Source organism: Rhineura floridana, chromosome 3, assembly GCF_030035675.1.
Source record: "Rhineura floridana isolate rRhiFlo1 chromosome 3, rRhiFlo1.hap2, whole genome shotgun sequence".
Lineage (NCBI taxonomy): Eukaryota > Metazoa > Chordata > Lepidosauria > Squamata > Rhineuridae > Rhineura > Rhineura floridana.
Window position 1 is genome coordinate 197560337 of NC_084482.1, and position 15521 is coordinate 197575857.

General features: G+C 45.3%; 1 protein-coding gene across 1 annotated transcript in view; it reads right to left on the bottom strand.

Moving 5' to 3' along the window:
- LOC133378859 (E3 ubiquitin-protein ligase TRIM7-like) overlaps positions 1–13900 on the bottom strand; it is a 34381-nt gene extending 20481 nt beyond the window's left edge. The window contains exons 1-7 of the mRNA XM_061613473.1: positions 13786–13900; positions 9607–10155; positions 7738–7833; positions 5774–6004; positions 3684–3706; positions 2127–2242; positions 695–727 (exon numbers count right to left, since the gene is read on the bottom strand). Coding sequence (XP_061469457.1) covers positions 695–727; positions 2127–2242; positions 3684–3706; positions 5774–6004; positions 7738–7833; positions 9607–10023 — 916 coding nt within the window. The 5' untranslated portion in view covers positions 10024–10155; positions 13786–13900. The remainder of the gene's footprint in view (positions 1–694; positions 728–2126; positions 2243–3683; positions 3707–5773; positions 6005–7737; positions 7834–9606; positions 10156–13785) is intronic.
- Positions 13901–15521: the final 1621 nt, after the last annotated feature.

Below are 15521 nucleotides of genomic sequence, written 5' to 3' on the forward strand. Positions count from 1 at the left end.
ATGCCAGCTTCCCTTTTTAAATGCCGCTTGCAATGGGCAGTGAAATTCACAACGCGATGGTTGCAATCATGTGGGGAAGGGAGGAAAGCTGTGGCCTCCTATTTAGTCACCACCTGCAATTCTGGCCTGAAGCTTCTGAAAGTCACAGCTGTCAAAATGTGACCAGTGGTGGCAGATGCTCATCGTTGGGACAGCTAGGGTGGAAGAAGGCGGAGAGACCAACAGCAGGCAGAGGCAGAGCTAATGACAGGCAGAGCCAAGGAATTCTAGTTTTGACCCCATCCTCCTCCCTGCTGAGGTCTACAAAGGCAACACCAAGACAAAGCTGACAGCCAGGGCCACCCTCTGGAATGGCTGTAAGAAGGCAGGCGGATGACGGCAGACTGAGGTTGATGGGGCAAGTGACTGATCCGCCCTAATGGACCAGCCTCCACCGAACATGACATAATTTCTGATGGTTATTCTGAACACCCTCCAGTGTTGCCTGTGAACACAAGTTACCCACTGGATTTTGCATCGCTTTCTTTAAAGTCACAGAAACAGGTGTAAAGAGATATGGAAACATTGCCTTTTCCCCAATTCTCCAGTGGACTAACTAATCCCAAGAAAATCCAGTAAAACAGCAGCAATCAACTTCCAGACAGGCTCCCACCCCTTCCATGAATTTGGTGTTCCGTAAGCCCCAGAAACTTACCTTCCTGCTCTTGATATCCTGATTCCATAGTGTCTGAGGAAGGATAAGGAACACAGTTTGATCACCACACCATTGTCCTTTTGTCAAAAGGATCAGCCTATCTTATTAGATACCATTTATTATTTTTTCTTACTTCAAGAGCAGGATTAAGCAGAAGCTGAGGAGATTCTTAGGGGTGGAGGAGAATTCTCAAGCAAATTCCAGTTTTACTTTCCTATATTCACATTTGCCGCCTCCTAACATAAAATGTCTCCCTGAAAAGAAAACTGTAAATTTGAAATTTGGGTAGATTTCCTTTCCCGGTAACAGCTGGGAGAGTTTTCTGTTGGGAGTGTTCCTTAGACGCAAGTCTTTCATGCTGGAAGGCTTCTAAGATGTTGTGGGCCCAAGTTTACACTGATTTCCAAAAGTCCTTTATTTCAAACCATTCTAAAACAGAGTCTGCCATGGACACCAAGTTGGTGCAGTGGTCAGTGTCAGACTAGGACCTGGGAGACTGCGGTTCAGATTCCCACAATTTTCAGTCTAATCTACCTCACATGGTTGATGCCAGGATAATATGGAGAGGGAGAAAGCCATGTATGGAGCTCCTTGAAGGAAAGGTGGGATTATAAAGGCAGTAAATAAAACCATAGCAGGATACAAATACATTTTAAAAATAATGTAAAATAAAAATGTCTGTCTAAGAAATTAAAACATTGTGACCTTCTGGATTCCTTAGAGGTCTACTCAGAGGCACTACCCGGTTTGAGGACATCTTGGACCAGGGGCCTTCTGGTTCTGTCACTGGCTCCAGCTGCTCTGCTCTCTGCCTCCCCGCTGCTGCACCAGCTGGGTGGGTTGGTGGCAGGTGAGGGCAAGGAAGGCAAAGCAAAGAACTGTGCCAGTCAGCTCCCAAGTCTCCAGCTGCTCACCATTTTAATTTTCAAAATTTGCAAACCCCAGGGAAAGAGTGGCAGTGGGCTCTGCTAATCAGAAACCAAGCTTTGTGGTAATGGGGCCAATGAGAGCACCAGAATAGCAAGGGGTTAGGCCAAGTCACCTTGGCAGGGGTGGGGAAGACAACTTTGCCAAGTGTACAAGGCTAACAGCTTGCCAAAGGTGACCCACAGGGTGGTGGTGGGGGAATGCGTTGGCGAAGCAGCACTGAACAGGACTGAACCCTACCCATCATCCAACATCACCCAGCGATGGTGTGTGTGGTTTTGGGGAAATGGACTCATGGGCCAAATTAGAACCCCTGGCAGGCCCAGACTGGCCTGCAGGCTGGAGGTTCCCCACAGGAAATGCAAATGTAAAATAAAAACTATGTGACCAATTTCCCCCCTCTGTCTCCCCCCCCCAAGCATTTCAAGGGACCAAACTGTAACCACTGCACGGTGCTGTCAAGAGTTCAATAGAAATAAGAATTTTATCCAAGTCCTTCCATTACCTTCAAATTGCTTTATGGTACCCAACAGCCAGGCATTAAAATGACACAATTTCCAAATTTCCAGTTTCGCCTCTGTTGGAAAAGCTGCTGTACAGGGAAACTTCTGCTTCTCACACCTGGAGAGAAAGAGATATTTTCATACCAACTATCCTTGCAGTCAGAAGCATTAGTGGAAAAGGAGGAGGAGCTAAATCTAGATTGCAGCCAGACTGACAAAAAACTGGTTTTGGATACACCTGACCAACAGATCACTGCATGGAGGAGCTGTGCTCCCTCCTCAATCTTTCACTGCGGTATTACAGATCTGTGCCCTTTCCTCACAGGGTAAATAGAACAAGTGGAAGAGGCTACAACTGGGGAAATCATAGGAGGTCTGGCATACCTTGCCCCAAACTCTATCCTGTTGGCCCAAGTTAGGTGGAACGATGGTTGCTCCTTTGTGTAATTTGCCGTCTCTTGAATTCAGATCCCCTAGCCCAGGGGTGGGAAATCTTTTTCAGCCCAAGGGTCGCATTTCCTTTTGGGCAACTTTCTAGGGGCCACATGCCAGTGGTGGACAGGGCCAGAGGCAAAAGTGGATAGAGCAGTGAACATAAATTATATGGTAGGCTAGTTTCTACCTACACACTATCCTCCACCCAGGCAAGCAAGAGTCATTATCAGAGTTCAAGGACAGGCAAAGGAGGATGTGAAGCAAAGCCAGTCAGGGGTGTAGCCTGGGAAAAGAGGGTGTGGTCTGGGGAGAGTCTCAAGGCTGGAAAGAGAGCCCTGGAGGGCCGGATTTGGCTCCTGGGCCTGCAGCTCCCCAGCCCTGCCAAAACATCTGTTTTACCAGTTGGGTTGGGCTAGCTCTGATGGGGGTGACCAGCAGAAAGTCTCAAGTCACAGGCAGATATAGAAAAGCACAGGTGTGGAAGCGCCTTAGGCACAAGATCCAAAATACCTTCAAAACTTTGATGCCCATCTAAAACTAAATGCACAGATGGACATTCAGCTAGGCTAAATCAGCCACAATTCAACATGGTCTCTCAATTCATGCGTCTTACAATCTTGGAACTATAAACCCATGGCCAGGTCTTTCTCTTTGGTAAGAGCAGTGCTGGCTGAGGCTGATGGGAGCTGTAGTCCAAAACATCCGGATGGCACCATATTAGCAAAGGCTGAGTAAGAAAACGGGAGAGGCCTTTCCCCATAGAAATGCATTTTAAAAAAACTCATGCCACTGTTGATAGGAATAAGAATGCATTAATTTAGGGTCTACAGAGTTAACTGGGACATTAATATTCCTCAAGAAAATCTGTAACAGGGCTTCCATCAAATTTTAATTCATACTTTCAAAAAAATGATAATCAAATAATAAACCATAAGATTTTGACTCCACGCAATTACTATTGCAGCTTCATAGAATCATAGAAAGGATCCACTGATTAGAGGAGACAAAGATTCTACAATGTTCCTGTTTTGTCGTTTCTGTTTTTACACTGGCCCAACCAGTCCTTTGACAAGGAAAAATTATCTGTTATCTAGGATTCAGCTTTTAATATGGAGTTCACTTACTTCTCCAAGATACTCCCAACATCCTAGAAGAGAGAGAAAAAATAAGGAACTCAGTGCCTGCCATCCTAGAGATACCCCTCAAAATCCTGGCTACTGAAGGCCTCTCTTCTCCCCCAACCCTGTGTATAGCAGTCTACTTCATATTTACCACATAAAGACTGGGAAGGGGGCATGTCTTCATAAAACGAGGGCAAAGTTTTATGTGGATTGGATATATTGGGCCAAGAACAGGAACCAAGACAAAAATCCATGTTCCTCAGGCCTTCCTACACACTTTCTACCCAGAAGTTCAAGATAGCATAAATGGGGGTTTATTAGCCTCACAACAGCCCTGAGAGGTAGGCTTGACTAAGAGTGTTAGAGCCAAGCATGGATCAGCACCTCACTCTTGGTGATCTGTGTCCAACACTCTTCCATACTACACCATACCATAGGTAGCAGATTTCAGGCTTGCTGGATCTACAATGTTTTTTACTAGAACTCTCCAGTCTAACAAGCAGAGCCAGATGCAAAACATGCAGTCAGGACTAAGGAATAGGGTATCTCCAAAGACATTCTGGGCCTAGGAACTTTGCTTTCAGTACCAGAGCTCAAAGTTCTTTCACACAGAAGTCCATTCTGAACTAGGAATGAGGGAGAAATGTGATTCAGTTCAATTTAAAGGCAAATCTATCAAATTTGCACTTTCCGAAACAATATGAGAACCAAAACACAACTATCATGTGAAATTTGCAATTATCCACATTTTGCAACGCAGTTCTCCAATCAACCAATGTTTTACAAAATGCATGTATTAGGCAAAAATGTGCAGAAACATTAATATAGTAGTGAAAATAACATTCAAAAATGTATTGTATTAGAAGAAATGTGTACATTAGTCTAGTCTGTGTACAAAAATGTGTTTATAAGGCAACATTCGCACTTAAATGCTGAATGAGTTTTTTTTTTTTTAATTGCAACGCTGCAGAAATATGGAGATCTGAATTTAAGGTTAGAAAAATGAGAAACAGGGAACAGAAATGGACAGATCCTTCCATCCCTACTAGCTAATTGACATGGGGAATGCTGTTTCGTGCTTGCTGTTGTTAAGTTGGGAGTCAGGAACTCTTACTGATCCGCTGCAAATCAGCCAGAGATCCACCAGTGGTTTCCTAATCTATCTTCCGTCCACCCTCGCACTAAGCTAAACCACACTTGCTCTCAAATATCTAGTGCAGATTTAATAAATGTATCATCCCAATTTCACGCATAGCTCTTCTTACAAGTCATTCTCAGTATGGTTGGGAAAGGCATCTACATCGAGTGCTCTCCTTTGTGGCAGGCCAATTATAAAGTGACATCTCTTGGAAGAGGAGAACAATTCTAGCACAGAAACAGAAGCTAGTGGGGAGACATGAAGACAATGACAGAGAAGCAAGGACAGATCCCAATACTATTCAACAAAGAAATTTCAAAGCAGCTCCCTTAGCACAGAGGTGGGGAACTGCATCTAACCAGTGGTCCAGATCCTTATTTTTTCCCTTATTTTTGCCCCCAGCAGGGCAAGTTTGATAGGTGGGCAGGATCACCCACCTATCAATCATCTGATGCCACAATGATGCTAGGTAACCCATTTTGGCCCACATGGGCAAAGATGCAGCACTCTGCAAGCCCAGCTGATCCGCCTTCCAGCCCAGTTGCATCTTTATCTGCCCCACTCCAGATATCAGGTGTGGGGCAGGTGAGTGTGGCTTGGCCAAACAGGCCTCACAGCCCCATGGGGCCAGACGGTCACCACTGGTGCCTTATCCTGCGTTTCTTGGATGCTTCGGTATGGAAGTTTCCACCTTGCTGGCAGCAGCAGGTGCACTTACAATTTATTTATTTATTATACTTGTATACCACCCCATAGCCGAAAATCTCTGGGCGGTTTACAGTAACTAAAAACAAATACAATTTAAGATACATCTTTTAAAAAACAATTTAAAACACAATTAAAAATTTTAAAACAATATAAAACAATGTGCTCCTTTCACTCCTCTTATAGGTGGAAGCGTCCTTTTCTCCAGGAGATGATCTTTCTTTGGTCATTTCTCTCCTACACTCCTTACCTGCAGAAATTGAAGCACTGGTTGCTGGCTCTTTGCCTCCAACTCCTCAATGGCAGCCTTAAGACAGTTAAGTTCCTTGGAGAGTCGGGCCATGTGCTTGTCCCTCTTCAACATGATGTTGTCATCTACCTCTTCCATCCTGGCCACCACATAGTCCCACTGCTCACCCATAAACCGGGTCAGCTCCTTGAAGGCAGTTGCCATGTTTTGCCTCTCCTTTTCTGTCAGCTGCTGCAACAAGCAGATGGAAGGAGGAGGGGAAATGTGTTAATTTCAGGAACTGAGGAGCCTCAGGATGCAACCTGTGCAGGAGAGGCATTTCAGAACATCGATATGCAGCTTTTTGAACGTCCACAAATATTCACTCTTTTCAGAGAGGAAGCTGCGGCAGCTTAAGGACAGCCTTGCTGGATCAAGCCAAAATGCAATATAAATTAAACTGAATGAATGAATTCATGATGCAAATTGTCCCACCCCTACATAACAGCATTGGCTGCTGGGATAAGGATGGGGCAACACGCCAGAACACCACCACCACACGTAGTTTGCATCTCATTGTTGTAAGGTGGGGTGGGGGGCAGGACAGAGATATGGACCATCCAACAGTTGTTAACACCTAGAGCACTGTTGGGTCCCCAGATGATGTCGAACTACAACTCCCATCATCCTTTGCCATTGGCTGGGGTTGGTGGGCATTGTAGTCTGACAACATCTGGGCATCCAAGGTTAAAGAACAGTGATCTAGAGCCTAGAAATGTGCACTAATTTCCTGGTCTCTAACTTCTCACATGGACCACGTTCTATATTCACAGAATCATAGACAAAGAGGGCTTATCAATGGTTTCTTCTCAAAGTGGGGGGAGGTAATGAGAGGGGTACCATAGGGCTCAGTCCTGGGCCCAGTGCTCTTCAGCAGTTTTATTAACGACTTGGATGAGGAGGTGCAGGGAATGCTTATCAAATATTTAGATGACATAAAATTGGGAGGGATCAGTAGTACCCTGGAAGACAGAAACAAAAATCAAAGGGATCTTGATAAGCTGGAGGATTGGGCTGAAAGGAACAGAATGAAATTTAACAGGGATAGGTGCAAAGTTCTACAACAAGGAAAAAGAAACCAAGTGTACAGTTATAAGATGGGGGATACTTGGCTCAACAATACTACATGCAAGAAGGATCTTGGAATTGTTGTTAACTACAAGCTGAATATGAGCCAACAGGGCAATGTGGCTGCAAAAAAGGCAAATGCTATTTTAGGCTCCATTAACAAGCATGGCTTCCAAATCATGTGATGTACTAGTTCCCCTCTATTTGGCACTGGTTAGGCCTCCTCTTACCGCATCCAGTTCTGCATACTGCACTTTAGGAAGGATACAGACAAACTGGAACAAGTTCAGAGGAGGGCAACAAGGATGATTAGGGGACTGGAAACAAAGCCCTATGATGATAGACTGAAAGAATTGTGCATGTTTAGCCATGAGAAGAGAAGACTGAGGGGAGATGCGACAGCACTCTTCAAATACTTGAAAGGTTGTCACACAGAGGAGGGCCAGGATCTCTTATTGATCATCCCAGAGTGCAGAACATGGAATAATGGGTTCAAGTTACAGGAAGCCAGATTTCAACTGAACATCAGGAAAAACCTCCTGTTACAGCGGTACAACAATGGAACCAATTATCTAGGGGGGTGGTGGGCTTTCCAACACTGGAGGCATTCAAGAGGCAGCTGGACAGCCACCTGTCAGGAATGCTTTAACTTGGAATCCTGCATTGAGCAGGGAGTTGGACTTGATGGCCTTATAGGTCCCTTCCAACTCTATTCTCTGACAGAATATTTCCAAAAGGCCCTTCCTTGAAGTATCTTTTTATGAACTCCTTAAGAAAGGCTATTCTTAATTCCGCCCTTAAAACTAGTTGTAAAATGTGAATGTAAGTGTTCACTTTCCAGTAACTGTGGCACTTACAAGATGGTCTTGATATTGCTTTTCAGTATCCAACTGCTGCACCACAATCTTGTCTTTTTCCTCCTTTAGAACCTCAATGCACCTAACAAGGCGATCCTGGAGGGAAAAACAAATGAGACAGTTCTTAAATACTAGAAGTCTGCAGTCAGAGTAGGCTGGACCATTGAGTTGCCTTAGTTCTTCATCTCCATCCTTTTCCTTATACTTCCATCTCCTTCCCCTTCTTGCTGGTTCCTTTCTCTCAGTGGACTGCATACGCAACACACTTTCTTCAACCACCTTGCTCATCCTTCCGATCTCCTAGGGCCTGTTCCCAGTCTTCAGCCAGCCACATTACACTCCTAATCTCTGTGAGGATTTCATCATCTGTTCTGAGAACTTTCCCTGCCCTCACAGAAACTAGACTGTAAACATGCCAGCTGCCTTCCCCCCCCCAAAGAGGTAGCATTTTATTGAAAGTTCTAACCCATCACCCAAGCTCAGCTAATGAGGGTTCAAAGGCTTCACCACCAGAAGCACTACAGAATATAGACTGTCATTGGGAGAGAAGGGCAAGGTGAGTAAGTTGCTGGATCTCTTCCTCTCATTCCAGTGCAAGGGAGTTTGCTCCCTTTTCCAAAAGGATGGAAGCTTTGCAGCCAATCTGAGTTTGGAACAAAGAAGTGGGAGATAAGTGGCAAAGAGGGAAGTGTTACATTCCTGCCCTAAAATGCATTAATGTTACCAGTGCAATCACAGACACATTTGCTCAGATAAGTCCATCATAATGCAATGAGGCTTACTCTCTACTGCAGTGATTCTCAAACAGTGCGCCCAGGCACACTGGTGCACCCTAAGAGGTGGCTAGGTATGCCTCAAATATTATGAAAGTATATTTTAAAAATGAGAAGAAACCCATTTGTAAGTAATAGTTTTCTATAGTTTAAGTTATTTTTATTCATAGTTTAAAATATATTAATATATTTTAAATTTTGTACACGAAGTGCGCCAGAAAATATTTATATGTTTTACAGTGCGCCACAAACCAAAAAAGTTTGAGAACCACTGCTCTACTGGGTAGGTTTAGAATTACTGCCTAATTCAGATCAGCCAGGAATAAACTCAGGAAAGCTTCCTTCTTGGGGTCCCTCCAGACTGCTGTTTTATTGTGGGTGTCTTCTGCAACATGTTCTTGATACAATAATAGTGCATTGGGGGGGAAAAGAAATTGACTGCCTTCAAGTCGATTCCATCTTATGGCAACCCTATGAATAGGGTTTTCATAAGCGGTATTCAGAGGGGTTTAGCATTGCCTCTCTGAGGCTGAGCGGCAGTGACTGGCCCAAGGTCACCCAGTGAGCTTCATGGCTGTGTGGGGATTTGAACCCTGGTCTCCCAGGTCATAGTCCAACACCTTAACCTCTACACCACACTGCCTCTCTAATAGTGCATTAGCGTGGATTTATTCTGCTTCAGTTTGTTCTGTGATGCTTCAACAATGCTATCACATTATCGCTGTCTGGAGGGGCATATAGCACAACAGGTGAGGTACAAAAATAAACCAGAACATTTGTGGTATAAAATTTTGTGGGATTTCAGGAGAAAGTTACGGGATATGCACCAACTACTGCAGGAAGGATGCGGTGTGACCGCCCAAAAACATTGAAAGCGGGATCACGTGTGACCATCCCGAGAGCATCATGAGCACAAATCATCATGAATGCTCACTAAAAAGGATGTCTGTAAAGGTCCTTGATTTCCAGTCCTTCCCACAGTCAACATACTCCCTCACCCGGCATTCCAGCCCTCCAGTCCTATCACTTCATTTTTTGGGGGGGTCATCATCTGCACAATCCCCCCCACCCAGTCCTATAAATAAAGAGGTCCTACCTTGTACTCTTGAGCAACTTCATCCACAGGAACAACACTGTGAGCCTGGTGCTCTTTGGATTCATCACATCCCGAGCAGAAGAGGGCTTTATCATCCTTGCAGAAAGATCTCTGGACCTCCTGATGTTCCTCACAGTCTTTCACCCTTCCAGACCCTTGTCTTGCCTGCTCACTCAACTGCCTGATTAACCCAGCAACGTGGGCCAGCTGCCCGTTTGGCTTGAAGCTCACCCGAGCAACTTCATTTCTGCAGCGAGGACAGGCGGTCACATCGAGACTCTTCCCCCAATGCTTCAGAACGCAGGCATGGCAGAAGTTGTGCCCACAGTCTAGAGTGATAGGATCTATGAAATACTCTGAGCAAATGAAGCAAGTGGCTTCCGACTGAAGCTTCTGGATGATGCTCTCGGCAGCCATGGCTCCCAAACGGCAGGGCTGAAAAATGCAGATGTTCACTTTACTTTCTCACCAGAACGCCAACAGGCCTTGGCTGGAGAAATGACAGTGGCTCCCCTCTCTGGAACTGATGCAAAAGGAACAGGCGGCAATCTGGCAAGGGAAACAGAGAAAAAAGAGGCAAGGAATGGTTGGAAATGGAAAGCCTTCAAGTTGATCCCGACTTATGGCTACCCTATGAATCATGGTGAGTGGTATTCAGAGGGGTTTTTCCATTGCCTCCCTCTGAGGCTAGTCCTCCCCAGCTGCCTAGGGCCTGCTCAGCTTGCCACAGCTGCACAAGCCAGCCCCTTCCTTGTCCGCAACTGCCAGCTGGGGGACAACTGGGCTCCTTGGGACTTTATTTTATTTTATTTATTTATTATTTCAATTTATATACCGCCCTTAGCGAAATAGCTCTCAGGGCGGTGAACAAACAAAATAAAATACAATATATCATAATAAAAATACAAAAACATATACAAACAAACAACAAAAAGCACAGCAAAAACAAAATAAATACTACAAAAATTAAAATACAGATTAAAAGATTAAAAAAGTTAAGAAGATTAAAATGCCTGGGAGCATAAAAAGGTCTTTACCTGGCGCCGAAAAGATGGAAGTGTAGGCGCCAGGCGTACCTCTTCAGGGAGGCTGTTCCACAACTCAGGGGCCACCACAGAAAAGGCCCTAGATCTCGTAACCACCCTCCGGGCTTCCCGATGGGTTGGTACCCGGAGGAGGGCCTTAGATTCTGAACGATATTACGGGATCCATCCGGCTTCAGGAGCGGATCAACTTAATAGATCCTCCACCTTTGCAGAGGGAAAGAGCCGCTGTGAGTCTAAATCTCAACAAGCTGTGATCTGTCCATGACAATGGGGTAGATGAAAAACACCCCACCACCAGATCACCATCTCCATGTCCAGTGGCGAAGATCAGATCAAGAGTATGTCCCGACACATGCGTTGGGCCAGTAGAAAATTGAGACAGCCCCATTGTTGTCATGGAGGCAATGAAGTCCTGAGCTGCGCCAGATAAGACAGCCTCGGCATGGACGTTGAAATCCCCCAGTACCAAAAGTCTAGGGGATCTCAACAGCACCTCCGAGACTATCTCTGTCAGCTCAGCTAAGGAAGCTGTTGGGCAGCAAGGTGGACGGTACACCAACAGTATTCCTAGTCTGTCTCCCTGGCCCAGTACAAGGTGGAGACATTCCAGACCAGTTGCCGTCTGGACAGGGTGCTTGGTGAGAGGAAAAGAACTCCTATAGCTTGCCCACGGCTGCACAGGTGGCAGGGCCCATAACCCCTGAGCCACTCCGTGTGGGGGTGATCTTTAGCTGCCCCTTGACATCCAGGAGACACGAGTGGGGATTTGAACTCACAGACTCTGGACTCCCAGCCAGGCTCTCCTCCCCACTGCACTATACCAGCTGTACCAAGAAATGGTTACCATCTTCCAATTCTGACAGGGCTCTGACAAAGCTCAGCCCCTAAAAAGCATCAGCCTTGCATGCGAAGGTCCCGGGTTCAAATCCTGGCATCTCCAGATAGGAAAGACCTCTGCCTGAAACCTCAGAGAGCTGCTGCTGGTCAGTGTGGACAATACTGAGCTAGCTGGACTAATGGTCTGACCTGGTATAAGGCGTCTTCCCATGTTCCTGTTATGGACTGGGGGAGCATATGATAGAAACAATGACAGAAACAGAGAATGGAGTAGGATGCTAGCCTTCTGCGTCACCAGGCACTGGAGCAAAACAGTTGGCAAAGTTATGGCTATAATCCTAAATATGTGTATCCAAAATGCAGTAACTCAAAAGGGTAAGAAACAGGCAACCTGAGCATGTTGTTGTTGTTATGTGCCTTCAAGTTGATTACGACTTATGGCGACCCTATGAATCAGCGACCTCCAAGAGCCTCTGTCATGAACCACCCTGTTCAGATTTTGTAAGTTCAGGTTTGTGGCTCCCTTTATGGAATAAATCCATCTCTTCTTTGGCCTTTCTCTTTTTCTACTCCCTTCTCTTTTTCCCAGCATTATTGTCTTTTCTAACGAATCATGTCTTCTCAATCCTGCGCATGCTCAGGACTAATTCCTGATTATTATTACTTCCAGGTTGAACTCCGGTACTTAGTGCTGCCATCTGGGTGTGACTTTGGGGCAGATGTCCTAGGAACATAGGAAGCCGCCTTATACCAAGTCAGACCCACTGGACCATCTAGCTTAGTATTGTCTGCATTGACTGGCAGCAGCTGTCCAGGTTTTCAGGCAGGGAGTCTCTCCCAGCCCTCCCTAGAGATACCAGGGATTGAACCCGGGACCTTCTGCATGCAAAGCAGGTGGCTCGGCGGCGACCCTTCCTCCAGGATCCCACTTCGCAGAAGGAGCAGGAGGGCCCACCAAATACAGCAGAAGTGGATTGCCCCATTTTGAAGGAAGCAAAATAAAACGGGCTTGGGGGAGGTGGATCCTGTAAGGTTTGAAAGTCCAGCGTCAAACATTTCCCAAACTGCACCGCCTTCAGCATTCAAAACCAGAAGGGATGTTTATCTAACACAGCATCCCCCAAACTTGAAAATTGCCAAGGGGCTTAGTAGACCATTTAATGATTTTTCTGTCTGTTGTAGCAACCCTAATGTGCTGTGCTAAGAGGTGTACAACTTTTAATTGTGTTTTTATAGACATGCCACGGACCACCTAAACAGAGCCCACAGACCACAGTTTGGCAACCTCCGGATCTGTAGCTCTTTCTTGTGCAAGATTCCCTGCCTCGCTACAAGCTTTAATACAATCTCAACACTGTGGAGTAAATTATCATCAGTCAGTTTTTGGAAAATGTTTAACTATTTAGCATTCATTTCAGTTCTAATTATCACTGGCTGTCGTTTTTGCATCTCCTCGCTGTTCAGTTCCCACCTTACCATTTCCCCCTTTTTATGTACCTGCCAACTTTCACTTCCTGCAACTGAACAAGCAGAGCAGGCTTGAGTCCACAAAAGCTTATGCCATAATAAACTGAGTAGCCTCCAAGGCGCTGTAAGAGGATTGTTTTCGCTACAAGAGACCACTAACATGACTGCCCCCTCTGGGAAGCTATTACAAACACACAAAAGAGGTCCTGGGTGCCAAAACAACACACACCGCAAGGGGGTGTGCATGGAACAGAGCAGACATACATGAGAGGGAAAAGGGGCTTTGTAGGGGCAAAATGAGAGTTGGGTGGGGGCCGGGCAAGGCACATTCAACATATGTTGTGCTGTTCCGCTCCCACACAAACCGGAGCTTTTTGTATTTGCTGTAGTCTGGCTACAAGGTTCAGATTGTAGCTATTCCCTACAAAAAGCCCGTGAAAGTTTGAGTGAATAACATCTACGTTTTCTCCAGCGCTTTCTCCACTGTTGCACCGTCGCACATCGCCGCTATCAATCTCAAACCGCACTGCACTAACAAGAGCAGAGGAACTTTCAGGGGTGCGCCCTGGTTCAAATTAAATGCTGGAGATCACCACCCTAATCCTGGATGAAGTATCCACACACCGCAGAACATAATCCACAGATAGGAAGGGCGCAGGTGGTAAGGAGTGATGAGAAATATATCTTAAGCAGGTAGGATGTGCAAATACAGTATTTGCATCATGAGCGAACAAGCCCCTAGGATAAATCTTCATCCAGGCTAACTAGCAAGGGGGGGGGAATTCAAACTGGATACTCAGGATATTATCAAGGAATTTAAACCAAGAACCTGCATAAAGGTTGTTCTCTTTAGAAGCAACAGGAGCTGTACAATTGAAGGGAGGAGGCGTTAGCATGAAAAATCCAACAGATCCGCAATCAGCCAAAATAAAAAAAAACTGCTTTCCTCACGGGATTTAAACACTCCGTCTGGCCACGCCCTTATAAGAACGTTTAACTACAGTTCCCGAAAGGCCACACACATATCCCGTCTGTCCCGCTCTCTTCGCTTGCTGCTTGCAAAACGCACTCCCTAGGAATTGTAGTCTCTTTTTCGCAGCTCTTGGTCTCGTACTCTGAACTGGGAAAATAACTCCACTTCCGCCACTTCTTCCAGCTCCGGTAGTTCTGATTTGTCAGGACTGAAGACAGGCGTCCAATGGAGCTTCTCCTTTCCTTTCGCCTGGTAGCTCTTCTAGTTTCGGTTTGGACAGCCGCAGCCTATTGGAGGCTTGCTGGGTATAAAGTTGCAGGAGAGGACATCTATACTGTTGCCAATTTAGTGATTTTTCTCAGTAAATCTAGTGTTTTTAGGCACGCATCTGGTGACAAATTGTCTTGTCTAGTGGGAAATCTAGTGGATGTCCAACATTTTATGGTGAGAATCTGGTGATTTTTTTACAAATACTTCAATTTCATTAATTTTTCTCTATTACAGTATGTATTTGTGAAAGCGTGTAGCCAAAATTTTCTGAAATTTTCTTGTATTTTTCATTGTTTGCATTTCTGTTTCTATGTAGAATCTCTAAAGTGCTACTTGAGTATTGTTTAGTTTCTGCTGTAAGCCATGGCTAGTTGGCTGCTGCTTTGATTGAAAGGATACCAGAGTAATATCTGAGCGACTCCCTTACAAGGAAAGGTTGCAGCATTTGGGGCTTTTTAGTTTAGAGAAAAGGCGGGTCAGAGGAGACATGATAGAAGTGTATAAAATTATGCATGGCATTGAGAAAGTGGATAGAGAAAAGTTCTTCTCCCTCTCTCATAATACTAGAACTCGTGGACATTCAAAGAAGCTGAATGTTGGAAGATCCAGGACAGACAAAAGGAAGTACTTCTTTACTCAGCGCATAGTTACACTATGGAATTTGCTCCCACAAGATGCAGTAATGGCCACCAGCTTGGACGGCTTTAAAAGAAGATTAGACAAATGCATGGAGGACAGGGCTATCAATGGCTACTAGCCGTGATGGCTGTGCTGTGCCACCCTAGTCAGAGGCAGCATGCTTCTGAAAACCAGTTGCCGGAAGCCTCAGGAGGGGAGAGTGTTCTTGCACTCGGGTCCTGCTTGCGGGCTTCCCCCAGGCACCTGGTTGGCCACTGTGAGAACACGATGCTGGACTAGATGGGCCACTGGCCTGATCCAGCAGGCTCTTCTTATGTTCTTATTTTCTTATCCCCAACATCACATAAAAAGCCAGTGACAGATAGGATTTTTAAGTTAAGTCTCCAGATTGCCTGAAACAATCTGTCTTCTGCTTTATTTCAAGGATCCAGGAGTAGATTTATCAGTACACACAGAAGGGTCCCTGTGTGTCTGAGCCCCCCACCTCAACTATTAATACACATCATTAACCGAGATGGTAACTTGAAACATGTCTGTAGACAATGAATTACTATTGAATTCTAGTATTTTAGTTTGTTGTGTTCCACTCAATTTCTCCTACTCCTTGTATTTAGACAGTAAAAGTACTGCTTAATAATATAAAGATGAACAAATAGGGCTGTGCCCAGGGCCCTAGGGACCAT